The sequence below is a fragment of the Camarhynchus parvulus genome, chromosome 15, assembly GCF_901933205.1.
Source record: "Camarhynchus parvulus chromosome 15, STF_HiC, whole genome shotgun sequence".
NCBI classification, from domain to species: Eukaryota; Metazoa; Chordata; class Aves; order Passeriformes; family Thraupidae; genus Camarhynchus; species Camarhynchus parvulus.
In genome coordinates, this window is record NC_044585.1 from 2,690,253 (window position 1) to 2,718,098 (window position 27,846).

General features: G+C 42.4%; 3 protein-coding genes across 3 annotated transcripts; 1 reads left to right on the plus strand and 2 right to left on the minus strand.

Annotated features, from left to right (window-relative positions):
- Positions 1 to 1,182: 1,182 nt before the first annotated feature.
- Positions 1,183 to 4,738, minus strand: SNRPD3 (small nuclear ribonucleoprotein D3 polypeptide). The gene is made up of 4 exons (XM_030958710.1): positions 4,616 to 4,738; positions 3,960 to 4,109; positions 3,170 to 3,362; positions 1,183 to 2,344 (listed from the first exon to the last, which is right to left on the minus strand). The coding sequence occupies exons 2-4, from the start codon at positions 4,083 to 4,085 to the stop codon at positions 2,283 to 2,285; spliced, it is 381 nt and encodes a 126-aa protein (XP_030814570.1). The 5' UTR covers positions 4,086 to 4,109; positions 4,616 to 4,738; the 3' UTR covers positions 1,183 to 2,282.
- On the plus strand, positions 4,701 to 13,903 carry GUCD1 (guanylyl cyclase domain containing 1). The gene is made up of 6 exons (XM_030958709.1): positions 4,701 to 4,991; positions 6,461 to 6,545; positions 8,000 to 8,165; positions 8,875 to 8,966; positions 10,530 to 10,771; positions 11,247 to 13,903. The coding sequence occupies exons 1-6, from the start codon at positions 4,796 to 4,798 to the stop codon at positions 11,336 to 11,338; spliced, it is 873 nt and encodes a 290-aa protein (XP_030814569.1). The 5' UTR covers positions 4,701 to 4,795; the 3' UTR covers positions 11,339 to 13,903.
- On the minus strand, positions 13,891 to 27,811 carry UPB1 (beta-ureidopropionase 1). Its single transcript, XM_030958708.1, has 10 exons — positions 27,673 to 27,811; positions 26,851 to 27,022; positions 25,319 to 25,406; positions 24,554 to 24,648; positions 24,150 to 24,311; positions 21,044 to 21,213; positions 20,194 to 20,275; positions 19,312 to 19,354; positions 18,446 to 18,600; positions 13,891 to 15,071 (listed from the first exon to the last, which is right to left on the minus strand). The coding sequence occupies exons 1-10, from the start codon at positions 27,771 to 27,773 to the stop codon at positions 14,988 to 14,990; spliced, it is 1,152 nt and encodes a 383-aa protein (XP_030814568.1). The 5' UTR covers positions 27,774 to 27,811; the 3' UTR covers positions 13,891 to 14,987.
- Between the last annotated feature and the right edge of the window lie 35 nt (positions 27,812 to 27,846).

The following is a 27,846-nucleotide window of genomic DNA, read 5'->3' on the forward strand; positions in this document are numbered from 1 at the left end:
TGCTTGTCTCTCTCTGCCAAAAGTAGGAAACCTTGGAGAGCCCTGAACCCACTGAAAAGCCTGAGATTTATAAGCCCACACACAGTGTGATGGCAAAGAATGAAAGGAAATGCTGCAATTTGTGATAAAAAAAAAGTGTCAAATAAGTGCAGATGTTAAAAACAGCTGCATCTCTCCATAGTATCTGCCACCCCAGGGAAACAGATTGCTTAAACTACTGAACTGAGGAATCTGCACTAAGTACATTTGCCCAATCAGCCAAGTACCAGGGAAACACAGCATCAGTCAGCAGCTGGAATAACCCAGCCATGTAGGAAGCCAATACTCAGGAACACCGAAGAAGAAAGAAAATAAGGTGAGTATTTTCATGCTAGTTTATAATAGCCCTTGAGTTTATGGACTTTATAGCAGAAGTCACATTTCTTGCATTTTTCTTTTCCAGAGGGTTTTGGTTTCTTGAGCTCCATTCTCTTCCCAACAGAGCCATCTAGTGGGTGAGATCTCATCTGTGTGAAGGAAATTCTTTATCACACTGTAATAATACACACAGCACAGGAAGGCTCTGGAAAGCAGCCTGTAACAAACTAGCATTCCAGTTACTCCAGTCAGAAATTGCTAAGTGATGTTTGTCTTGGCTGAGACTTTCCTACCAGTGTGAAACTTCAAGGTTTTTAACAGTAAAATTCACAGTATCTTTCTGAAGAGTTCATCCCAAACTCAGCCTCAACATGAAGCCACAGTGCAAAGCTTTTTGCTTATGCAAAATCCAGTATCTTCATCAAAGCTGATATGTAGTAGAGAAGTTACTCCAAACTTCTTAAACAGACAGTTTGTTCCATCAAACCTCCTGAGGAAAGTTACTGTTTCTCTCCAAAATTCGTGGTTGTCCCCCGCCCTCAGCACTGCTGAATGCCACATCCACTGCTCCTGAGAGAACAGCAGCTTGGCATTGCCCAAGAACAGGGACTTTAAAAGAGGTGAGCCAGTCACCACCAGTGGAAATGGGCCCTGTTTGTGAGGACTGCCATCTTTTGGACACATTCCTCATGAGAGGGGTAAGATGACACTACAATGCTTTTAGAGGTAAGCTCAAGTATCCCTTACACACATTCTAAGGAGGTTTCCATTGCAAATATTTAGGATCACTACCACCCAGAAAAACATGCAGGAGGGCTTTCCCTAGAGACCAGATACAGCTTTATTTACACACAATTCAACAAGTTAATACATGAGTTCAACTTTCCTGTCTGCACACGAGGGAGAGTCTTCACAGCATCCAGGCAGAAAAGCAAGAGCAGCTCTTTTGTGTGTGTACGGCGTGGTAATTGACAGAATGCAAGTATGTGATTAGGTACACAAGGGTTACATTGAAACATTTCAACCATTAAAGTCAGTAAAAACACCCATGCTACACTTTAATGAAGTTACAACTACTTTTGGCTTCCTGCAGATCAGCTGATCCATATACAACTGTGTCTAGACAATAAGATCAAAACCTGAAGTTGATAGGGAGTTTTGTTCAAAAATCAGCATTTGGATTGAGTTGTGTTTAATGGGTAACTATTTATAAAACTTTTCTCATATACCTGCACTGCTTTTCAAATCTACAAAGCACTTCAAACTTATCCTGGAAAATGCCTATTTTATATTCTGTCATCTTTTCCCAGACACAGGGAAAAACTGCTAAGAAATAGCAGTTAGAAAATCAGAATAGATTTTTTCACTGCAAATATAGATTCAGGCTATCAAAGTTGTGTGTTCCTAATGAAAAATTCTCCCCATATCCAAAGAGAAAGATAAGAAATGCAAGAATACAAGTTTAATATAGAGATCTGAAGATGGACCTCTATTGTAGGTCCATATAAAGCTAAAGAACACAGCGCTCTTCTTCTCAGGAAGCTGCCTCTGTTTTGCTGTATTTTCCATAAATGCAGCTGCTAATAAGACTTTATAATGTATGATTTAAGATTCTTCATTAAGAATGCCTTCTAATTCTTTAGAGAATAAATGACAGTAGGATTAACAAGAAAAAGGAAACATAATGATCTTCAAAAACCAATGCATCACACCAAGTGGTCAAAACTAGATATAACAAAGTCCACTATTTTCCAAAGCTGGCTTGAGTTTGAAATCAACCTAGGGTGTATTTGCCCAAGAATTGTCCTGTCAGGTAAGAGCAGACGAGTTTTTGTCAGAAACATTTATTAAACAAAACTGATACCAATGCACACATAGTCAAGTTAACACCCCTAATAAAAAAAGCAATTCAGCCAAGACCAAAATTATCTTCGCTTCTGGAAGATGTTGCCACGGCCCATACCACGGCCTCTTCCTCTTGCAGCCACTGAAGAAAGAAAACATCAGGGATGACATGAATTTGACATACCTGCACGTTTATCTCAACAACTGACAAGCAAAACATCAACAAAACTCAAGGTCTCTTGCTCAGAAGCCAGGAAATGCTCAGAAAGTGACGTGAGAGCAAGAAGTGTTCTGTGAGAAGAACCAGAACCTAATGGTCCCACAGTCTGGCTCCTCAGAACAACTGCAGCAGGTATTCATACATCTCATGTTCCTTCTGACACACAAACCTGTGCCACCCAAGAGATTTGGAACCCCACGCTCTTGCAAGGTTTTGTAACACTACTCGGTAAGTTACTCCCCCACACAAACGTTATGCACACTGATGTAAAGCAGGGACTTTGTGGCACATGACTGTTACTCAACTACCTAAGAACCAGACTGATCCCCTGAGGAAGGCACAAATGAGAGTGAACTACAGAAAAGGTAATAATTACAGCTCCCAGTAGCTTTGTAACTAAAGCTGTTTTCCTACAACAGCTCAACAAGAACACCTGAATCCTTCCCCAAGCACTTCAAACAGCTGGTGGCCACAATAGCAGGAGAACAGAACTACTAAGTTTAACAGAAAGGCTCTGTTTAACAAGACTACTCACTACCTCTAAATTACTGTAGCATCAATACTAAACATTCAGCTAATTGGGACAATTTGAGTCTGGACTCTCACTGTAAGATAAAACATACAGAAAAACACTGTATGAATCAGTAATCTTTTCACTTCTTACTGCTTAATCTCCTCAGTGACAGAGATGAGTTTTCTAGTTCTACAGAAAAATAGGGGGAGGGACCATGAACAAACCATACATACCTTGAGCTTTGAGAATAGCTGCTTTCCCTCGCCCCGCTCCAGAACCCTGGTTTTTATTCTTCATGCTCTTTAGCATAGGAGCATTCTTCAACATATCTGGTAAGATGAGAAACCGTATCTTGCTGCCCCTGATGTACACCTGCTCGAGCTGTGCCACCCGTCCATCTCTGTATGTCACTGTTATGTTGGACATCTGCAAGGGACAAATCAGCCAGTGCTCAGGCAGGCCTCAGCTGTGACACAAGGCATCATGACCATTCAAACACACCCAGGACTTTTGCTTTCTCACCGGTTTACAAATTAGCTTTATCAGCATCATTACTTTTGTTTTCTTATATGCGAATAGTTTTAACAAAGCTATTCTAGTACTACCTATTAGGAACGCATTCTGATTTCCATGAGCACTTGCCTGAAGTCAAAGTTAGGCCTTCTTGGAATGACTACAGTTATGTGCACTAAATATGCTTCTGTTTCTTAAATTAAGGTTTTTTTACTCTTACACTCAGTGGCTTTAAACAATGAAGTCTGGAAAAACACTGTCCACAGGACAGACTCTTAAAATCTCTGATCCTACTGACAGGGATGCCCAATCCTACTCTGAAACTGGAAATAAGCTCTGGCCTCTTTAGAGCATTCTGTAATGCTGAATCCACTTCACCACGGTAAAAAACAGCAGCAGTACAGGTTTTTTAATACCAGAACTAAAAGCAACAATCTTTTAATCAAGTTTTCAGCCATCCGAGGCCCAGATCAGCCAACCTTCCCTCCATCCTTGTGAAACAAAAGATACCTGACAATTCATGTTGTCTTCAGCTTCGATAAGTTTGCCTCGATAAACTTCTCCTGTGTTGGTCTCACAGGTCACGATGTGGCCCTCGGCCTCGTGCAGGACCTTGATTGGCACTCCAATCGACATGGCTGCAGTGCTGTGGCTCTACACCTGAGGCACAAGGAAAACAAAAGCGTTTATTACAAAGGAAGATGTAGAATTATCTCCAATTACACAATCATCCCTTCCATTAGTGTAAAGAACCAATTTTCTCGCATTTTTAACACAATACGTGTTTTGACTATGCATCAATAACACTTCTCTAGAGACGTGCCCATGTAGACTTTAAACATCAACAGCCGCTCTTTTCCAGGTCTCTTCTAGGAAATTCACTTTTAAGGACCACAAACCAAGCCACTCGCACCTCCAAGGGAAGAGCCCCAGGTGGATCTCATAGCGGTACGGCCCCTGCGAGCCCCGCGGGCAGCGCCAAGCCCTGGGCCCTTTCGTGAGGGAGCGGGGGCCACCCCAGCCCTCCCGCACCGCACCACGCCGCGCCGCTCCGGCCCGGCCCCCTCCGGCCCCTCAGGGGATGCGGCACCGCCCGGGCACCTCCCCAGAGCGCCCATGGAGCGAGGGTGTCCCACAGGGAGCCGAGAGCTCCGAGCCGCACTCACCGCCCGCGCCGCTCTCCCTAATGGCCTCCGCCGCCTCCCGCCCTGCTCCGCGCGCCGGAACCGGAACGAGCGCGGGGGGCGGCGCGGCCTCGTCCCGTCCGCTCCCGCCCGGGGCCAGCCCGGCAGCCCCGCGGTGCCCCGGCTCCGGGGCAGGGCTGCGCGTCCCCCGCCCGCCGTGTCATGCCCCTGCCCGCCCTCACGTCCCGCCGCTCTCCTCGCCGCCACGGCGCGGGGCAAGCGCCCCGGGGCCCGGCCCCCTCAGCCCCCGCCTCCGGGAGGAGCCAGCGCCGGGCCCCGGGGCCGCGCCGCCGGCTCGGCGGGGCTGGCAGTGACCGGGCCATGAAGAGCCCCCGGGAGGCCGGCGAGCCGCCGCCAGGTCAGTGCGGCGCGCCCAGCCCCGCTCGGGCCGGCGGGGCCTCTGCGGGCAGGGGCGGCGGGGAGGCGGAGTCCGCCCCGCGGAACGGGCCGGGGAGAGCGCCCGGCGGGCGGCGGGGAGCGGGCGGGGAATGCGGGCCCCGCCGGAGCTGCCGGCGGCCTCTCGGTCCTGCCGAGCTGCGGGTTTGCCCTTAGCAGCGATGGGGAATCACCGGCTCCGTCGGTAAGGTCGGGGCGGCGGGAGCTGGCCGAGCGCAGAGGGGTCCGCAGGGTGATTTACAGGCACGGCACAGACGGGCTGGTCCCGTCTCGGGACAGCCACAGCCATCGCTGAAGAGCTCTCGGTGTGTTGGAAACAGGTGACTGGAAGCTGGGCGGCCAAGAAACTTGTTATTGCTCTCTGAAGCTTTCACGTAGAAAACACGTTCCCCTTGGTTAATGTGGGACTTGGTAGATGAATTTAAAAGACTGAATATATCAACTGGTATGCCATTCTTTAAAGTCATGATTAAACAGGGGCACAACTAGGAAAAATATAACAACATTATCTAAAAAGTTCTATAAATAATATTATCCCAAAACTAAACAAGTCCACGTGACGTCAAATGCATTTTTATTCCCATCATAAAATATAGAGGACCTTGTTAGCAGAACTTGTCAAAGGCCTTTTCTAGACCAAAGGTTATTGAGGAAAGCCCTTTGTGATTAACTCACTTTGGTCGATGATGAAGTAGCAATGACAGGCACAACTCTTCAAGTCCTGCTAGTGGTAAAACTGAAACCACCACATTGCCAACTCTGTAAAAATACAAAACGGGCTGAGGATGGAGCTTGTATTTTGGGACTTTTTGGCAGAGATTATTAATTTCCCTCTCTATTGACATTTTGACAGAATTAATACAAAAGGATAACTGGTGCCACTTGCAAGTTTTAACTTGTGAGTTTTGTTTAAATTCTGTAAATTACCATCCCTGAGAAAAAAGACATCTATAGAAAAGGTTTAAATCTGTGGGCCTTCTAAGAGATTCATGCCCAGAGATCCTGGTATGTTTTCTCCCAGTTTGGTTTAACTTCTCTTGTGGCACAGAAGTACAATCAGACACAAGAGAAAAGATGAATACTTTTGTCTTACCTGCTGTTATCTAGGAGGAGACACAGCTTCAATTGAGGGGTGGTGGGTACATCACCCCACAAAAAAAAAAAAACCAAAAAAACTTCCAAGGAAAAAGGGGGTGGAAAACCAGTGATCTAGGTATGGAACAATAAAGGAGTATGAGATTAAACCAAATGCTTACCTGTACAGAAATACTAAATGTATGTTCCCCAAAGAAAAAAAAAAATCCACGTGCCAGTCAAACAAAACCACGTTCCTCAGTTTCTGTGGTTGTAGTGCTGAGAACAGGCTGACTTTTAGTGGTGTGGAAAAGCATTCCTGTATGGATTGACATTGTTTGTGTCCTGCTCACACAGTTGACTGCATCCAGCTGAAAGTGCCCGTGATTCAGCAGCTGTACCACTGGGACTGTGGGCTGGCCTGCTCCAGGATGGTGCTTCAGTAAGTGGCTCTCTCTGAGTGGGAAATGCCATTCCCTGGGGAGGGGTAGCAGGAAGCAAATCCCAGGGAGATGAGGTGTGTTGGAGCAGCCCTGAGTTCAGTCTTAGGAGAGCAGCAGGTTTTGAGGTACCCTTGGACAGTGACTGCTGCTTGGGCCTGGCCCAGCTCTCCAGCAGGAGCAAGGGAAAACATGAACTGAAGTGAACTTCGGACCCTTTTGAACAATTGACTAATTACACAGATGCAGAATAGCTAATCAGCTCTCTGAACTTTGCAGGCTGGCATGCATAAGCTCATAGAAAGTGTTGCCTCTTTCCTGCTGTTACAATTAAGACATGATAGTTAGCTGTGACTCATCTGATTCCTTTCTGTGTTTTCAAGTTATGGGTAGGTGTATCCCAGTTTATGAGTGTGTGCTGTACCTGTACTACCTCTGTCCTGCTGAGCCCCAACCTGTGGGATGAGTGTTTGTGTTCCAGGAGTAGTTTCAGCTTCAAAATTGTGTTGCCCTCTGGGGTTTTTTTGTTTATTTTTGGTTTTACCGTTTTTTGAACTAGTAGTTGTCCTGCTGAACTCCTCTTTCCTTCCACAGAGGAACATGAGCTTAGGTGCAGGAGAAATACCTATTTAGATGTCCACTTAGTAGATATGAAGCAGAAGATTTTCATTTCTCTCCATCCCTTCTGCCAAGACGTTAGTCCGTGTGCTGGTAATTTCCCATCTTGACTACTGTAACCTCTATTCCCTTTACCTCTTTGCCACTCCAGTCTGCCCAAAACTCAGCTTCCAAGATTAATCTTCTTACCCTGCTGATCTGACCTTGTTTGCCCTGCATCCTCAATTCCAGTTGCTTTTTATTTTTTATCATTTACTTCCATTTGTTTTCTTACTTTCAGAATTCCCTGTAGCTACCTTGCCCTGCCCCTTTGCAACCTGTCCCAAGCTTCCTCCTGACTTCCATCTCCCACTTTCTTCCTTTTGTGTCATCAGTGCCTAAGAAAAGCTTCCTTTGAATATTTACTGAATTCCTTTATGGCTCCTCGTTTTAAAATCCATCTATTGTGTGAAGGAAGTTTTAGTCTTTAACTCTTCTTTCTGTGTTGGCTCTAATACACTTGTACATTACACTGTAAACCCTTCAGAACAGAGTTCTATACCAGCTTGACTCTGGTACAGCACCTGTACACTTCTAGCACTCTAAAACAGTCAAGGCACCACACATTTTCAATTTTAAAAAGTCAGCAATAAATCCAGTTAAATATTCCCTACTCCCTTCCCTTAAATTTCTGTCTCCTTTGTGGGTTGGTTTGGTTTTGGTTTTTTTTTTGTTATTTCTTAGCCAAGCCTGTTGCTTCAGTTTTTATGTGCTGTGATGTAGAGACTTGGACTACAGCACACATTTTGCTTCTCCTAAGATCTGTGCTTCCCTTCCCCTGCCTTTCTTGATACTGTAGGTACCTGAATCATTTGGACAATGATGAGTTTCAGAAAGCCATCCAAGAACTCCAGTTAACAAAGAGTATCTGGACTATTGACCTGGCCTACCTAATGCGGCACCTCGGAGTTAAGCATAAATTTTGCACCCAGACACTTGGAGTGGACAAGGGCTACAAAAACCAGGTCAGTATTCTCATCTGCAGGGGGAGAGCAGGCAGCTTTAAAAGCCTTGAGTGTCACGCTGTAAAAGCTCTGGTGTCTAACTGACAGTCAACCACAGTTAATTTGACCTACTGCCAAAATTGGCACAAATCTGTTCCAAAAGGCAGTATGATCCCATATTGATTCCATCTTTTGAATTTTTAAAAAGTTTGCATGTAGTGTTCATGAAAGGTTCCAACCTATTTGACAGCCTTGGAGACTGAAGCCCTGTATTTATCTACAGAACAGGTACAGCCTGGGCAGCAGCAGTGTTTAGCTTCCACACTTTCCCCACCACCGTGCCTCAGCCTTGACCTGGAAGATCCACCTCTAGAGGTGAGAGGGGAACTCAGCCTCCCATCCACAGAGAGCTTGGCCTCTCCAGGGCCTGTAGCAGTGGTGACTTTATTGTAAGCTCCTGCCCAGTTTCCCCTGGGAAACCAGACAGGCTTCTCTTATGTAGGCAGCTGAACAGCCCCTGGATAGAAACTGCAACAGTAACTGACCAGGAGCAAATTTAATTTGTAATTCAGAGCAGAAATCCTTGTCCTGTTTCCAGCAAACTAAGAGAGAGATTTTTTTATCCCATAGCCAGAGCTCCAACTTATGCAGGCTCTTGCTAGCAGACTCTAAGTGGTGGATTACCCAAGGTAAACACCATTCCAGTTCAGAACTTCTGTTATTTCCACAGTCATTTTACAGGAAGCACTTTGACACAGAAGAGAATCGAGTGAATCAGCTCTTTGCACAAGCCAAAGACTGCAAGGTGCTGGTGGAGAAATGGTAAGCTGTTTTCTTTCTCTTCGGAGATTCTGTGGGCCCCTGCTTTTCTTGGAGGCCACTGAAAGAGACTGAAATCAAGCCCTAAGCCTTTTTTTACCATTTAGTGTCTTTCTCCTATATCTGTATTAAAAAACCTCATGCACATCAAGAGCTAATAATGAAGTTTGAAGAAAAACTAGTCATGATGCAAAGTAAGTGATAAGAAAATGCTGATAGGAGCTGACTGTGTTTTGAATTTGGTTATCCATTACACTTAGGCAGTAGGGAGTGCCTAGAGCACTCTGATTGGCCATTGTTGGAATTAAGGAGAATGCTGTGTGGGTACAGAACTCATTGTTCCCAGAGCTATGTGAACATTATGGATCTCTGTTCCCAAACAAACATGCAAATTACAAGTTAGCATAGGAGTGTTTGCCAAGGAGACCGTGAAATAAGGAACTCCTTGAAAGAACTATAAACCCAGAAGAAATGGAAAAACTGCAGAATTTTCATAATCAGCAATGAAATTCTATTGGGGAATGACTAAGCATCCAACTTGAGCTGCATCCCTTTTCATAGGGAAGCTGGATTTGGATCCCTGCTGTCAAAGTGGGGTAAATGATTAGGGGTGAGGAAAGGAGAGAGGATATGGGGCAGCCACAATAGCATTTGAGTGCTGGAGCCATAACTTATATTTAGCAGAATCAAGTGTCCTTTCTAACATGCATGGAGTCACCTTCACTTTAATTAATAAGCCGGACAGGACAGAAGGGACATGCAATTCCTCTTGCTTTTGCAATCTTAAGTCTGTGGCCTTGATCAAGGCAGGGATAGAGGTCACATCTACCTGTGCAGTACTGAGGGTGGGACATCAGAGTGAGGAAGGATTAAATAAAAAGCACAGGAGTTCAGTCAGGTGGTGCACACAGCACAGACATCTAGAACTGATCCAAGAGATGAGTTTCTCACACATATGGAACACACCATCTGCTTCAGAGAGGGACAGCTTTTAACAGATGAGGTTATAGGTGGTGTTTGGTGAATACTTACTCTCTGTAAATATAAAGCCTAAAATATGAAGCAATTCAAAACTTCAGCTAGGAGGATCAGAGTTCTGAGTGCCACAGGCATATCTGGGTACATCTTAATTTTATTAGTGGTTACACACAGCATTTAACCACTCACTTGATAAAGATTTGGTGTTTCAGAGATAAGCTTTTCTAACAGCAAGAGAGAACACTTCACTTAAAATTCTCCTACAACAGAAGTCCCTCAAGTTACTGAGTGAGTTGCCAGCTCCTTTAATTCTCTTCTCTGGGGCATCTGATGTGTCATCTCAGAATGTGTTACTGCAAATACACACCTGTTGCTCTGCACTTCAGCAGCAGCAATGAAATGAAAAGGCCTCAAATGCTGCAGGTTCTGTCAGGCTTTGTCCATAGCAAAGCCTGCAGGGTTTAACAGCAAAGAGCTCTACCTGTGATTAAGAAGTGTATCTATAAAGTGCCAGCTGCACTGTCCACCACCAGGCACTTTCTTTACACCAGCCTCTTTCAATAAGTGTGTCTGTTTTTTTCCTTGCAGCACAGTAACTGTTCAAGACATCCAAAACCACCTGTCCCAGGGTCACGTAGCCATTGTCCTGGTGAACGCAGTCCTGCTGCTGTGTGATCTCTGCTCAAGTCCTGTCAAATACTGCTGCTTCCTTCCCATTGGACAGAAGTGCTTCTGCAGGAGCCCTGACTACCAGGGCCATTTCATTGTGTTATGTGGCTACAACAAAGCCTCAGGGAGTATTTACTACAACAACCCTGCCTATGCTGACCGTGAGTAGCCTGTCCCTTTTGGATGGATTCAGTCAGTGCATTACTAATGAGTCTGACACAGAGCCGCAGCTGACCTCCCCTCACAGTGCACAGGCATTTTAAGCATCACTACCCAATTTGTCAGAAGGGGTTTTGCCACGTTAATTAGATCAGTGCTGCATTTTGTGGTGTGATTTAGCTGAAGAATTCAGGTAGGCATTCTAGCAATTGGCTTGTCTGGCTTTCAGATGGGTTAGTGAGAGATGCTGAAATGCCTATGTGCAGAACAGCAGAAGGGCCACTTTGGTACCTATCTGCAGCACTACTTCAGTGAGGTCTCTTATGGTGAAAAATCTACCTGAGTAAAGCTGTAACCTAAGCTACTGGGTGTAGTCTCTATACTAGTTTGGTTGTGGATTCTGTTACATCCCATGTAAGAACCTTTCACAGGCAAATCCTTCTAAATTTTTTGTAACATTTTGTTCCTCCTTCCCAGGAACATGCTGCACCAGCATCAGTAACTTTGAGGAAGCCAGGACAAGTTATGGCACAGATGAAGATATTCTGTTCATCTACACAGACAGCTGACACCCACCCAGACACTCCTGCTCCTTCCTGCACAGCCTGCAGGGCAGCTGGCTGCTCGTCTCAGGACTCCCCTGCACACACCTCACTCCTGGACTGCAGTGGGACCTTCACCAAGGGAGGCTTTACAGACATTGACAGGACTATATTGCAATGCTGTCTTTACCTTTTTCTCTTTTTTTTTTTTGATTTTGCAATATCTGTCTTTGGTTTTTTTCTTCCCCTAATTTTCAAAATTGCACATTTGACAGCAGTTCCAAAATACAGGCCCAGAGCCTGTTAACTTTCAGCTTATTTTGAAATTAAACACATAAGAAAAAAGCACCAAATTTATGAATTTCAACACTTTGTAATATTTGCATAGGTTTAGGTAAACAAAGGAAAAATAGAAATACCTGTTTCTCTCTCTGTCAAAGCACGAAGGGCTGGTCTTCGTACAAAACCTATGAATTTCAAGTTCAGCAGAATATTGTAAAAGGAAAAAATTATTAATTTAAACCATCTTTAAATAGCAAAAAAATGTCTTGCTTGTTCATCAGTATTGTCTGCAATGTAGGAAACTTCCCATCTACCAAATTCACAGAGATTCACATGTATGCAACTGCAATACTGGAATTACTCCCTTGCACTACAAACTCAATCTCTTTTGGCTAAATCCTCTTGGATGACTGCTCAGAGCTCCACATTGCTCCAAAACTTTAAGTGGAAAGATTTTATTTGCACTTGGAAATCTTTACTGCTCTTTGCAAAAAGCTCTGAATGTTATGCCACCCACATGTGCCAGTTTCTGCAGAATCCATTCTAAGTATGAACATTCTAAATATTTAAACTTATTAAGCAAATGCAGAAACTTATCATCCACACTAATGGTATATATTTTGTGTGTAAAGTGTAAATATCTGACAGCATCTACCACATTGTATCTAAAATGCTAAATCATAATTTGAGCCAAATTTTGCTGTTAGCATTAGTTCAGTGACATTCTCAGAAGAGCAAAAATTAATTAAGGAAAGAAGAAATACAAACATACCTTCTACAAGTAAGAAGGCAGGAACTTAGATTGTTCTAGCTCTTATACTGCAGCTGTGTGTGGGTTAAGTTGTTGCTATATTGAGACATTAAGTGAAATTGGTAGCAGCCCATTCATAGCCCTTTCCTCTGTTACCTGAGGAGCACTCTGAAGTGAAAGAAAAAACCACTTATTTCAGCTTCATCCATCCTAATTTCTTACAAGTCTCATTCTTCAGTCCTGCCTATATGAAAGTGAGTAGGAAAATCAGCACTGACATAAAACTAGGAAAATTTGCACTTAAGACAGAGGTCCCACATCTCTGGCATGGTTTTAGGAAAAGAACTGTTCAAGTTCTGAAACTGTGTGGATATAATAAATAGGAATCTACTTTCAGCATAGAAAGTTTTTTTACCAAGGTAAACATTTTATCAGTTGTTTACTAATTGAAAAGTACACAGTGTTGACTAAGTACTTAGTAGAATCAAGAGTGCTCCTTTGTACAAAGGCAAAAAATAGTAACAGACATCTAAAATGCAGTAACCCTTAAAAAATCCAAACAAAAGTGCATGACAGGAAGTTTTGTGTGTCAAATTTTGATTATCATTGGTGAAGTTTAAATACATTCTGGCAGTGATGAGCAACAGGTAGGATGTGATTTGTGTAGAACTGGTCCATCAGTGCCACCAGCAGAATCCTTCCAGAAGAAAGGTACAAAACCTGTTGTGGGTAATGCCTTTCAACTCCTCCAAAATAAATAACCAGAAGACTCCTGATCTGGGAATTTTTATATCCAGGGCCAAAATCGTGATGTTTGATTTTGAGAGAGTGTATTAGCTGTTAATAATTAACAGGTATGGAAGTTACAGGCTGTTAGAGTACCCCCTTAACCCATCCATTTTCAGGTAGGTAATTCATCCAGTACTGTTAAACTGCCACAGGATTTATCTTAGAGCAGGCTTGATTAGTTGAATAAAAACAATTCTTACAAAGGCTTATAATTGGCATTCGGCATCTTACTGTTTCCATTACCAAAAGTGAATCCTGGGTGTTTAGAAAACATGAACTTAAGGGCAGGCTTAGTGTTCTGAAGTGAACACACAGGTGTAACAATACTGACAGGTAAGTGTTGGGTACCCAGAGTTTAAATGCTTCAACAAAAGTGAAAGATAAACAAAGCTGTCTCAGCTAGTGCAGACAAAAGGAGAGGTCCCCTACAACAGGATCTTGTACAGCTGCCAAATGGAAGATGGCTGTGAGAGATGAAAACACAAGGAAGAAGCATAAGCCCAGTGAAAAGAATGAGTATGTGACACACATTCAACTGAAAAAGCAGCTCACTGCACAAGCACCCAGAACACCTGCATTTTCTGAAACTTTGCTTCCTCTTACAAGATTGTCTATCAAAACACTCTGAAAATGTTCTGTTGCTTTGTTTCTGTCAGGATGTCAATAGCAAAGGAAGGGGATTTTACATGCAGGGATTTTATACATAGATATATTTTTATTTGTAATTAAGCCATTCTCAATAAAGGTTAAGCTCACAAATAACCTGATAACATAACGTAGCAAGTGCATTTATTAACAAGTTTATTAGAAATAATGTTTTTGAAAATCTGAAGTTGTAACTTAGAAAAACAAAAACAACAGTTCAAATATTTATTACTATTACTAGCTACAAATTCATAGTTGTATTCAGTCTGCATTGCCTGAACACCCATTGCCATCAACCAAATCATATGAAGCAGAATTTCAGAATACCACCTAAGAACACTAAACATACTACTAGAATTTCAGTACTACCTAAGAACAGCAAACGTATCATTACTACCTTTATTCCAGAGCTGGTTTGTGTACTCTGCAGCCACCACATATCCTACTGGAGTGCAGCCCCAGGGAAGGAGTCTTCCTTACCCATCCTGAGCTTTCTGTTCACAGTGAAAAGCAGGCAACTGCCCCAGCCTTGCCTGTGCACTGGCCAGGGTCTCTATTTCTGCTTCCCTTCAGGGCACTGAGCTTCAGAAGATACCAAAGCATCTCCCTGAGCAAGACTTCTGCACCTAGAAGGGGCCCTGCAAAGACAGCTCCAGCTGTGGTTGTGTAAAGGCAACAGAACCAAAGCAGTCCTGCTTTACAGCACCCACAGATCTTCACACAACTGGGATATCTGGTACATTACTCAGCTATAACTGAACTGCATCAAGTAGTTTGTAAGCAGAAAAAGCAAACAAAACCCAGATGAAAACAATTTCTGCCTCATTTCTCCCTAAATTAAGCATTTGGGCAGAGGGCAAAAACCAGAAAGCAGAAACAGATGTACAATGCAAAGCTTAAAAACGTAAAAATTTTCATGTCCTCTGAACTCATCCCATCAACTCTACCACAGTACACTGTATGTGTATCTACTCTAGAAAAACACTGGATGTATTTCCAGCAAGGAACAACTTTAGACTCATTAGTGTAAATGACAAACACCTAAGAAGCCATTTCAATTATTTTACCTAACAGTTCTGACTCCTATTATTTAAAATTGGTTACATGAAATTAAACTGACCACATTAAAACAGCAACACTGTAAAGCTATAATCCAACAGTAACTTTGAATTTGTCTTGTAACATTTGAGTGTAATGAGATGGTCTCTCTTACTCTTTGATGATATTGGGTATAAAGAAAGGCTGGATTGCTTCAGCGAGCTTTTCTGCATACATTTCATATCTAGCAGTCATCTGGAAAAGAAAAATCAAAGCTTCAGTTCTTTCAAGTAAGCTACAAAAGTACTTCAGTAGAAAATATTTACATCCACTGGTTAGTTCTTTCTATGACAATATATGATTTAATTGTCCCAAACATCAAAACCATAATTCCCTCAAAATCAAGATCTCCAGTGCCTTAGCACAAACTTTTTTTTAATAAAAGAACTTTTTTTAATAGATTTTTTTTTAATGGAAGAACTCCTATTATGTTGCCTAGCACTGTATTTCTATCCAAAAAAAGAAGTATATTTCCACCCTGAAAAGTCCAACTTTTAAATGAACACCTTCCTGTTTTGCAGCTCTCCTTCAGTGACAGTCACGTCCACTGACTTTCTACTTATTACAGCTGTTCTGGACAGCTGAAAGTTGAATGTGAAAGGTGGACTTGCTTTCTTATGCATCAACAATTATAAGTTGCGTCAGTGAAGGCAGGAGTGTCTCTGTAATTAGGGCTTCACGTCACGTCCTTGACAACCAAAGAACCCTGCTGCCAGCAGTAAGTTTGCATACATGCCACTGACAGTGTTGGGGTTACTCTACTTCACCCATTAATAATACAAAATATCAACGGTTTGGGCAACAGAGCAAGTACTGAAGTGCTGCAACACAGCACCTGATGTAGTGCCATCGTCCTCTTTTGAGTGCACAACCCACAGCATTGGCTCTGAGAGAGGCAAATCACATCTTTATTTAATTTGTTTAACCCTTTTGCTGCTCTAAGTTTAGCAAAGACATTCTACTGAATGTCCCTTTCAGGCATCACTGGGTGCAAACTGCAGATACCAGAGCAGGTTAATTAGGTTCCTACTTGCTGTTAAAGTGGGTGAGAAAACCTGTGACCACTGTTCCTCATTCCCCTCAGCAAGAATCACCTCTGTCCTGGCCACAACTGAGAGGAAAAGGAAACAGCTCTCCCCTGTCACATAAACAAAGCCACAGCTGTGCCTTAAGTGCCAAAACCCAACAATAGCACTCCACACCATCAACAAGAAATAAAGGTGCTGAAAGCACAGGAGTTGAAGACAACAAAAAATACACAATTCTACACAAATCAGCCAAAGGGCAGTGTTTTGCTTTTCCTGTTTGTTTTTCCCAATCAATACAATTGCTTTTGTTCAGATACCCCTGCAAAGCTGGTAGAAGCAATGCTCCATGTGCTTCCTGACACACCAAGCCTTTGCTCTGCACTAAGGGCCTCAGACTCGTGGCAAAGCAAAACGAAATGCGTGCCTGATGTGAAAAGCTAAGAATCTTTCAGCATAACTTAATTCCATTATGGCAACAACCACATGCCTACCACAGGCATCTGTAAAATAACAAATGCAATTCTGTTCCAGAAGATGACCTGAAATTACTTCTTACTTTTAGTCCCTACGTATGGATTAGCAATATTAGCAAAGAAATTGTGATGTAGAGAAGAAATTACTATTTTTTAATTAGAATGCTTATTTAGCATTTCAAATCCACAGAGACTTTTCATTTTTATGTCAAACTGACATCAAAACATGTTGAATATTGCACCATACTGTAATGAACAACAGGCAAATAAAGCAGCTCTATAAAATAAATGTTTGCTTGCAGTAGCATGATGTTCAAAAACTGACAATCCTTGCAAATGACTACTTATTTTAAATACTAGGTGATCATTGAAGAACCTACATGTATTGTACAGCTGCTAGCCAGGAGTTCTGGTCTATTTTTAGGATTCAAATCATGCTGATCTTAAGAGTGACTAGGAAAAACTTCTAGTCTTTAGCAGTGCTGAGAACTGGAACAAAAGATCTCTCTCCACAGAAGCAAACAAGATGCTTTCTTCATCAACAAAGCCTATTTCCAGAGTTGCCACTTTTTTTCTTTTTTTGTTCCAACAGGATCTTTGTGTGGCCTGTTGTAAACCTGATCAGAATAAAAAAGGAGTGTCTTTTCTTTACAAAAAAATTAATCTGCTCACTCCACTAAATCAGTATATAATACAGCACCCCACACAGCCTGTAGTGGCACAAATGAGAGGTTAGCAAGCTGCTGTGCTGAAGCAGCCATTTCTTCAACCAGCACTGCTGCTGGACAAATTAAATCCAATTATGCCCTCTGGAAAGATGAACCAAATTAGCTTTACCTCAGAATACAAAAAAATAGTAATAAATAAGGTTTGTTAAAGCCATGTGGAGTGGCTTGCAGCTATCTAAATCTGATTTAAATAAATTCAAACGTGTGTTAAGATGCTTCAGAGATGAATATATACAGTACACAGTTCTTTCTCTGTAGTTTCAACATATCCACAAATTCAGGAAGTTAACGTTGCAAGTATTTAGTCTTCAGAAAGTTCTCAAGCTTGTGGGTTTAGGTTTTCACTAAATTTCACCAAAAGTGACAATTAAGGCCTTTAAGAATATATACCATGTTAGACAGATCCAATGTTGCTGGCTCAGCTCAACAACAAATGGCTGCATTCACTGCATAAGGAAGGCAAAACTCTTTCCCCAGTAATCCTCAGAGCTGCTGGCAATCCACATTAAGGTCCTGAGGCTAAGGTTTTCATCTGAAAGCTACTGGCCCAGTTTCTCTGAATTTAGCTACTCCTTTTCCAAATCCATTTATGCTTTTGGCCTCCATAACGTCCTGTTAAATTGCTTCACCAATTTAAGCTCTGAACTGCTAAAAAAAAAAAAAAATAAAGGCTGCCTTTTAACTATTGTAACATCATAGAATTGTGAAAACCCAGGGCACTGGGAATATTTCTCTGTCTGCTCTGGGGCGCCCTGACCCCCAGGGGAACACTGACTTTGACCCTCATTCATGGAGAAAGTTTCCCAGACTTCAAGATAGAGTGGAATCCACAAAAGTGTGAAATAATTATAGAGAGTAGTGTAGGTATATCACTTGGTGGGAAACTGAGGTTTTGGGATTTTTAGTATGTTGTGGATGGAAGCAAGATGGAGGGCACAGGGTGTCGTCCTGGGTTTCTTCTTCATACTTCTTCTTCTTTCTTCTCCATGGGTTTGGGTGGCATTTTGTAATTGAGCAGAAAAGTCCCATTGTGGGCTCTTTGGGATCAGTTATGGGTTAAAAGGGAAAATAATCCAGATGTCAGCTCTTAATTGGATAGTTTAGTCTTAAAAGGCCTTGTAAGAAGAAATTGTTGGCCATTTTGTGCCTTCTAATGGAAAGCTGCTGAACTCACAGTAATGAGACTGTTTTACTGATAAGAAATAATAAACACCTGAGTGTGAACATGAACTACTGTCTCAAGTGCCTTCAATCCAGACCCAGGGAAACCAACAACCACAGAGAATCATTATCAAAGCTTGTTTGTTCTAATATTGTATTTCCTTTATAATCAGGCTTACCTTAAAATTCCATTTGTCACTGACTTGCCTGCAGAGGTTTAGGTCCATCTCTGCCACCAGCAGCCCGTCCTGAGTGCGAGACAGCCCCGGGGTCCTGCTGCCGTCTGGTGCAGCCACGTAACTCGAGCCATAGAAATGGCCCAGCTCGTGGTGTGCTTAGAGAGATTTTAAAAAAGCATAAATTGCCATCTGCAAATAGGTTTGTAACTTAACATGCAGTGTCCCACTAAACCTGACTTCATTTCTTGGGGACTCACTATCCTTTAGGCAAGATAATAATCTTGAAGAGTCACAGCATGATCCTAAAGTAACTCCAGTTTTGGCCAGTTATAATTTTCATGCACAGTACACCATGAAGTTATCAGGAAAATCTCCCTGCACTGCCTTTCAAATAATGCACCATTATGCTTTCCCATTATTTATTCCCATCATTGCTTTTTATTTTGCCTTTAAATGAATTCTGATTGTCAAATTATACATTTTCAAAACAGCTGACAGAGATACACCCATTCTATTTTCAATAAAAGGTCAGAAGTGAAAACACTGGGATTTGAGGCACAGAAAAGATGTTATTTCATATTGCACAACTCTTGAGTTGTGCCAAAAATCAATCACATTTGTTGTACTACTAAGCCATGGATTCCACTGACCTTTCTCATGCAGCTGCTAAAAACAGCTCCAAAACTGGCTAAAAAAGGTTCAGGCACACTTTGGATGGAGCCACAAGCAGCCACAGCTTTCACAGCACACATTACTGTGTTTCAACATGTAAGTACACACAAGAAAATCTCATACTCCTCACTGATAATTCTCTTTAACTTCCAGCAAATCTGGGAACTGGTAGTGAATGTGATTTCTGAACATACCTTTTCCACCATCTCCAGAAGTAAAGGCATTCTTGTAGTATTCCTGTGAAATAAGAGGAATCCATAGGTGGCAGTATCATTCCATTTCATTCAAGAAATCCTTGCTAGTCTATCATATTTTGGGAGTTTATATAAATCTACAAACATTTTTTTCTGGCACACGATCAGCACTGTCTAAAGGGAGTCATCAGAGGGGCCTAGTTTCTGTGATGGATAGCACAGAACACAAGGTCTTTTTGTATCACTGCCTGTTGCTCATATACTTTAGGGAACATGCCTTGTATTCATTTCACAAGTTTAAAGAGGCAAAAGAGGAGATATTTAACCAAACATATCTTTTCAGATCACAAAAAAAGGCAAACATATTCACATAGCAGCAAGGACAATTCTGGATTTTTGCAGGGAATCTAATTTTAAAAATACATGCATAGTGTAATTGGACTAGTCTGAAGGTAAGAATGACTTATTGCATGCACTATTAAATTTCATTATAGAATTTTGCAGTCCAGAAAGAGATAGTAGCTGTACAACAGCTACAAGTTGTGTACCGTTGACTTAAGGATGTATTAATTTTTCAGTCATTTTGGCTAAAAGAATACTGATTTGACCAGAGAAACTGGGAGACTTAGCAAAAGGGTGGGTGCCTATTACAAAGATTCAATTCAAGAACAGGAAACAGCTGCAATCAAAAAGTAGGTTGCCAGCAACAAGGCAGCTCTCAATCTCTTCATCACTGTCCATCTTCAAATCACATCATAAACCCCAAGACAGTGGCTACCCAGCAGGGGAACCCATGCATTCTAGTGCTATCAGTCCCTGCCTTGAACAAACCCCTGCTCAAGCCCTGAATGATGGAATGAATGAAGCGAGGAGGATACGAACCGTTCCCACTCTGTTGATGGGGCACGTGAAGCAGTGATTGGCTATGGCAGCGTTTCTGGCTTCGATCGGCCACAGCGCCTCGCTGCAACACACACACAGAGAAAGGTGTTCATTCACTGACACTCCAGGGCTAAATCTACACTCACTGCCTCACACTGCACATTTTCTGTCCAAGCAGCCACAGCTAGCTTCTAGGAAATCAAGTCAGTCGGGTGCAATTAATGTTAATGTGCAGAAGATTAATCTCAAGGGACAGTTTACACTGGTCCAGCCTGGTTCAAGAGGCCTGATAATCATTAAATTGCCAACAGTTAAAAAAAAAATTCTGAGAAAAGAGTATCTCAGCTTGGTTCTGAAAACTGCAATTTCATACCACACTCCTTAGGTGGACAATGCAAGCTCGTAAAATAAGCCTGAACATGACCACTACCTATTGTATAGCAAAAATATTACATAAAAAATCAAAATAAACTCTCAGTTTTCAGAGCACCAGCTGGATGCTGGTGAACGCCGTCTCAAAGACAGGACACCTGCTGATGTACAATAAAGTTCTCAAAGAGAATCAGTTACTGGGAGGAGACTGAAAGCCCAAAATTCCTGGTGGAAGAACTGAAGCCATCCGGCTGATTTTATGCCTCCAAAGGTAGCTGAGCTATCGTGGGTGAGAAATAGACCTCCAAGAGCTTATGAGACCTGGCTCGAGGAGGCTCCTATCACTGAGGAGAATGCAGGCTCCTTTTTGAAGAGAAAACAAGGATGTCAGCAAGGTGCCTTTCAGGCCCCAGTGAGGGGCTCAGAGGTTCAGCTAACTCAGAAAGGGAGCAATGGCACAGATCAGTTTGTGTTTTACCTGAGTGCCCCTATAGTGGCTGAAGGGTTAAAGATGATCTCTGCTCCATTCATGCTATACATGAGCCAGTTCAGAGGGTGGTGGCGCCCATAGCAGATGTTCACAGCAATTGTCCCAAACTGTGTCTGAAACACTGGGTGTCCTGTATTTCCTTCCATATAGTAAGTAGACTACAAACAAAAAAAAGAAAAAAACAAAGGAAAAAGTCAAATCAAACAACAAAACCCACAAAGGCAGACGTCTTAAAAAAGTGTAAAGAATTACTTCCAACTAAAAAAGCTTTGTAATCTGTAGATGGAAGGCTGAGGATAATATGATGAGATTTACAAAATCACTTAGGCAGTGGCAAAGATGGATACAGAAACGCCAAGGCAGCAGCAGGAGTGTGCATTCACTGAAATTACACTCTTACACCTGCTTTCAAGCAAAGGAACTTCTTTTATGCAGCAGGCAGTGCACTTCCAAAACGTGCTGCTTTCTGTGGGTACCATCACCAGGTTCAGACAGGGACACAGACAGTGATAAAGACCCACAGATAAGGAGACAAAACATGGCACCCAACATTCCTTATACAATACCGAGGATCCCAAGGGAGCACAGAAGCTGCAGTGGCCAGGCTGATTCCTGACAGTATCCTTTGGTGCTGAGCTGAGACAGAAGAGCAAGGGACACAATCCAGCACCCTGACCCAACAGCACACATCTCTCATCACAAAAGGAAGGTGTGCTGTAAAGCAGATCCCTCTTTATTGAAATTATCTGTTCCTTGTAACCACCACTGCCATTGGTCCTGGAGGAAGTGGAAACACCTGAGGGCTAAAGCAAGCAGGTCCAGCTGGGGAACAAACCTGGGCTCCTGAAAGTGTGGGCATGACAGATACAGGGGGGGTCACCTTCTGAAACCAAGGGCTGCAGGTTCAGTATGTCCAGTAAAATAATCATCTCATGTTTCTTGTTTATTATCAGTTCTCATGAAATTGCACAGTCCCTTGGGCAGTGATTTGATCTCCTTTCATGTCTGTAGACAGCAGACCACATGGTGGGTGCTCACACAAGTCTTTTTCAAAACAATTCTGCTAAATGAATATATTTCCATTTTTTCTCCTATTCTCAGTCTCTTTTCTTACAACAGCAGAAGAAAAACAAGCATGCTGTTGCTTCAGGGAATTCATCAGTTCCTATTTCTTTATTTCACACCAGAGGTCACAATCCTCTCCACAGCAATAAACTGTGATGTCTCAAGAAGGATTGATTTTTGTTTGTAAGGCCTCCCACACATGGCTGAATAGGCCACAGACCAACCTCCCTGCCCTTTCCATTTAGTTCTTACGGATTCAATGGGCACGATTTTAACAAGGCTCCTTTCCCAACTGCCCTACAGAGACAACCCACAAAAAATAATTTCAAATTCGATATTTCCTTGAGGTTTAACTTTGTTGATAAAGAAAACAACATTAAAGTAACACAGATGAATATAATCCCTTCCTGTAGCCTGGGTGGTTTCTGAAGTTGCTTTATCAGAATTGTTCAGCTCAGAAGAGTGGACTTAATGCTTTGCTACCAAAGCCAGCTGAAGACAGTGCTGTCTTGGGTAAGCACTACTTGATTCTGTAACAAGTAGATACAAGAAGAAATGCCAGATCATTATAGTATATCTGGAAGCTATAAACAGATAGTTTTGTAGTAATTCTGGCATTTAGGATTCTAAGAACTAACTTCTTTTAGCAACTATGCAAAACTCTTACTGAACTCTTTTACTTTCTCTATTTATACTTCACATGAGAAAGTAAAAATTCTTTCTTTTTTTAGGTGTCTCTCATTACAGTTTCATAGCTGGAAACGATGAGTTTCTTGGAATCTGTTGATTCTCCATTAAACACTGTCAGGAAAACTGAAAGACATCATATTTTAGTACAAGCAACAGGAACTTATTTTTTGTTGGATTACATAAAGAACAAATAAAAATGTGGAAAGTAACCAATGGATTTGTTAGTTACTACTTTTGCTAGCTAAAGGACAGACCTGATAAAATAATAACAAAAATCAGAGTAAGTGTTAAAAATACAAGGTAAGACTGGTGACTGACAGGCTGTGCCAGAAATTCATTGTGTAGAACTCTACTACCAGCCTCCTCTGGAGAATCTCAAACCAGCCTGATCAGCTCTGGGAGCAAGGTCAAAACTTCCAGAGGTCTTTGAACACAAAGTTTTGACACCCAAAAGAACTTTTTACATTAATAAAAAAGTTCTGAAGCCTCAGTTTGATGACTGGAGCAGTCAGGGAACAAAAGCTGCTGCAGGTATACAGCAGCCTCCAGTGCTTAGCAGAAATGCCTCTGTTAATTACTCACTTTAGCTGACAAGGAGAGATTTAGTTAGGTAAGACAATGTATTTTTAGACTTCAGTTAATTTTTAATCCTGATCTTTCTGCTTGTGATAATTGTTTGGATGGATAAACACGTTTCAGATCTACCAGTCACTGCCTTTACTGCCAGTTCAGTTTCTGATTCTGGAGGATGGCCCAAAACCTGCTGGGGGCTTCAGCTGCAATAATGCCATTAGTAAACAGAAGATGCCATAAAGCAGCCACTCAGTCAGAGGCACAATGAATTAAGGGATTCTGCTCGAATAAGCACAAGCAAAAGAACTGTCATTTCCAAGACAACCTCACAGAGAAACAGAAAGGCTGTAAGTAATGTTCATGCTTGAACCATGAAACAATTGCCCTGCAAATTAAAGTAAGTTCAATGTGCACACATGACAAAACTACCCAAGCCAATCATGCACAACAAACATAACACAGCTGGAACTTAAACAATCCTTTTAAAGGATACTTGATACTTTTGAAGTTTCACTGGGCCAAGGAAGAGTACCTAACAAGATTCAATGTTATTCTTCCTTTAACACTCATCACTCTCAAAAAAAATATTCCTTCTTGATAAATTAACTATCCCTTCACCTCAGAAAAACTGACTTGACAGTAAGTGAACCACATTTTCTAGAAACACATTGCATTTCCTGCCACTGTGACTCTGACACAACACATGCTGGCACAAACAAGAGCTGCAAGGTAAGGCCGACTTGATTGTCACAACACTGCACCTTACCTCATTGAAATCTCCAACCCTTGGAATGTGATTTTTCCTGCTTTTGCCTAGGAGTGCACCAGAATTAGAAATGACCACTGCAGTATTCCAGAGAATTCCACCATGCAGTTCATCTCGCTCCAGGATTGGAGACACCACAACCATGTTGTACTTCTTTGCAAGCTGCACAAATGAACACAATTCCTCTATCAGACACCAGCCTGCAGCACCCCAGAATGACAGACAACATAGCCAGCTGAAAACAGTTAATTAAAAGGTAAAACAGCATTACATGTTAACTAGAAAAGTTAGGTAACACAGGTATGAGTCAGAAATACAGAAAATTCTGCCCGCCAGTTCACTGATATGTTGTCTTTTCCTTCAAATGATGTCAGCTGGTCTTTTTTTTTTGCTTGGTTTTTTACCTCTTGACAGAACTTCGTTGTTGGCCCATCCTCTGCTGACTCAGCAAATTCAGTCCAAGGAAGTTTCTCTCTTGTACAAAAAGCAAAGGGCATGGCTGGAAAACACCAAAGCAAGGCAAAATGTTCAAAAATGTTCATGTCGCTCAAAAAATACATGATATTTGCATGAATACAGATAAAAAAAATTAAGCAATTAATGATTCAACTGTTTTCCTTCAACTCTTAAAGGCAAAAGCTATTTAAAAATATTTTTAGCCAGGGCAAGGAGTTTTGAGCTCACACAGGGCAAACCAGAAGAGAATGGATGCATGTATGAAGACTCAGAGGGGTAAAAAGACAAAATACCCCAGTCACTGGTGTACACTGTGAACAACCTGTTCTCACAAATATTTCATGGGCCTTCACTTGCCCATGAAAGTGAAGGGTTTTGCTTCTATTAAGCCTCAAACACCCCATGTAAATTAAAAACAGATTTTTAAATTTTAATACCCGTCTAGAAAAAAACCCCAAAATTTTAGGAGAAAAAGAATGAGGAAAGGATCATAAAGGAGCTCCAAACATGATATGGCAGTCTTCAATACAACAGACCCCTCTCTTCCATACAGTTCTGCTCCCTCAGACTCTTTGGTTCTTCCTTTAGGAAGCAAATCACTACAGACAATTGTTGTATCTTGGGAGATTTCTACTGCTCACTTACAGGACAGCTGTTAAAATAGAGGGCACTTGACATCTGAGAGCCTAGAGGGAACCACAGCCAATACTCACTCCAAGCCTCCTGGAAACACACAATGTTGACCCCACACATGGCAGCCACTCCCACCATCTCCTCGATGCGTCTGTGCAGAGCAGCCACCTGATGGTGAGAAATGTCACACCATTAAAAAAGCCACGTGCTCTAACTCACCTCTGTGTCAACTGCCTGGTTTTACACCCTTTGCTCACACTGAGTTCATCCTGTTCTACACTTAGAGCCACTCCTTTCAGGGGGAGTAACTCCAGGTATCATTCCTGAACACTGATAACAGAGTCAGATATAGATTTTGAAATCATTTAGATGCTGAAAATAGAGAAAGCATTCCAATGGGATTCGAATTCCATGGTTGCAACATTTATATAGCTGGAAACTCACTGCTGCCTGACTTGCAAAAAGCTGAAAATCTAAACAGAATTAACAAAAAATATAATTTTGCTGCTCATTGTAAACAACCTACAGGATGATGTTAAGCCCTCTGTCCTAAGAACTAAATGATTATTAACAAGAAATATCATCAAAGTATTTATGAATTAGTTTTCTAGAGTATTCTATGTAAACATAAGCATGGGTGTAGTACTTTGCATTGCTACTTTCAGGTTTCAAAAAAAATTACTAAAAACAAAACCGCAGTGACCTATGAAATCAAAAACTATACACTGATTTACAGAAACAGTTAACTAGTTATTCATAAAGGAAAATCATTAATACAGCTGGTACTTTATTCAACAGCTGTTATAAAGAATCCCCAAACTTGATCTGTTCACTGAATTAATAACTTGCATCTGTGATAGGTAATCTTTCCAAAATAAACTACTTCAGAAATGCTCTGCCCTGTCCCTGTACAAAACTACTACTCCAGGAGATTTTATAAATGCAGTATTTTCTTTCCCTTTTTTAAAGCTACTCTCAGGAGAGTATTTCTATATAGATTTGTCACTTCAGTGCTGCTGTGTTCAAGATGTTAAGAGATGATGGTTTCAGAATAATTAATGTTGGAACAGACCTCTAAGATCATCAACCAAGTCCAGCCATTAACCCAGCCCTGCCAAGTCACCACTAAACCATGTTATCTTGTAATAAGATTTCACTCACTGCTGTACAAAGAATAATGAACACAGCTTTATTAATCTGTTTCCTCTAATGGATTTTCCCGTAATGGAACATTTCTCAATTAAAACAAGAACTGCACCTGTGGTTTCCACTGGTTGCCATCCCTTTTGGTTTTGTGTAAATGATTTTTTGTTTCATCTTAGAGGCAAAGGATTTTCATGTGTAAAATGAGCTACTAATATTTAGCGTTGGAAAAACTGCAAGCAGGTTGGGTGTGCTAGGTAAATACAAGAGATGTTTCTGAGAAGCAATGCAACTAAATGTGTCACTCAAATTTCTTACAGGATGCTCTACTGCAGTAGTGATGGGTCCTGTACTGCCAGACAATCATTAGACATTTCATGCTAAGTTCCTAAAAGCAACAACTGAACTGTCTTATGTCTCAATCCAGCAGAAGAGGAGATAGAAACAGCCCCAGTCCCAGCTTGTGTACCTGGATTGCCACTGCGGTGTCTGTGGGAAGAGGAATTTTATTCTGTATCAGTCCCACTCGAACAATACGTGGCCTTCTCAATTGCTCCAAAGCAGCTTCAAATCCATAGCCCTGTAGTTCAAAATCTTTTTCCTGAGCTGCTGACAGCGCAGCAGTTGGCAAATCAAGTTTTCTGGATTGAACAGGAAACAAAGACATTTCAAGATGAGATGTTCTTTTTTTCTGTTCTGAATGCAATGGACCAAGGGGATGACAATTCTGCCTTACCCTGCAGAGACACCCAAGCTCCCATGCCCCATGCCACCAATGTCACCATGTCAGCCAGGGCGCAGGCAGAGCCCACCTCCTGCGCTGATCCCACCACCGTTCGTGTCACCCATCGCCCACTGTCCTCCTGGCATTCCCAGACATTAACTCCTTGCTGCAGAAATCAAGGAGCACACACGCAAACTTCCACCTGCCACACCTGGATTACAAACACTTTCCCTCCCATGTCTTTCCCTCAAGTTTAATCCCTACCCTTCACACTCCATCGCCCCGATATCACTATTGCCGTCATGTCTTCCATTTCTGTCCGTTATCTTCTCACACTGCCCTGCTCCCCACACCTGGATCACCTCCAAAACACCCCAGTCACCTCACTGCAGCACCACCAGCCCTACTTTTCCTTTTTCCCCTCAGGCCGGCCCTGTGTCTTGCACACCCGCCCTCACACTGCCTCCTTCCCCTCACTCCGGGGCTGGGCATCCCCGCGGAGGCCGGCGAGAGGAGGGACGGACGGAAACCCGCAGAGGAGGGGGCGAGCCCGTCCTGGTGGCGCACCTGGGTTCGCCCCCATAAAGGATCCGCTTCACCTCGGCGAGTTCCCCGGGCGGGATGTGCCGCTCCAGGCACAGCTCCAGCGACTCCAGCTCCGCCGCCATGGCGGAGGCCGAGCGCGCGCAGCCCCTCAGGCGCTCGGTGGGCCCCTGCTCTTTGCCCCGGGCGGCCCCGTCG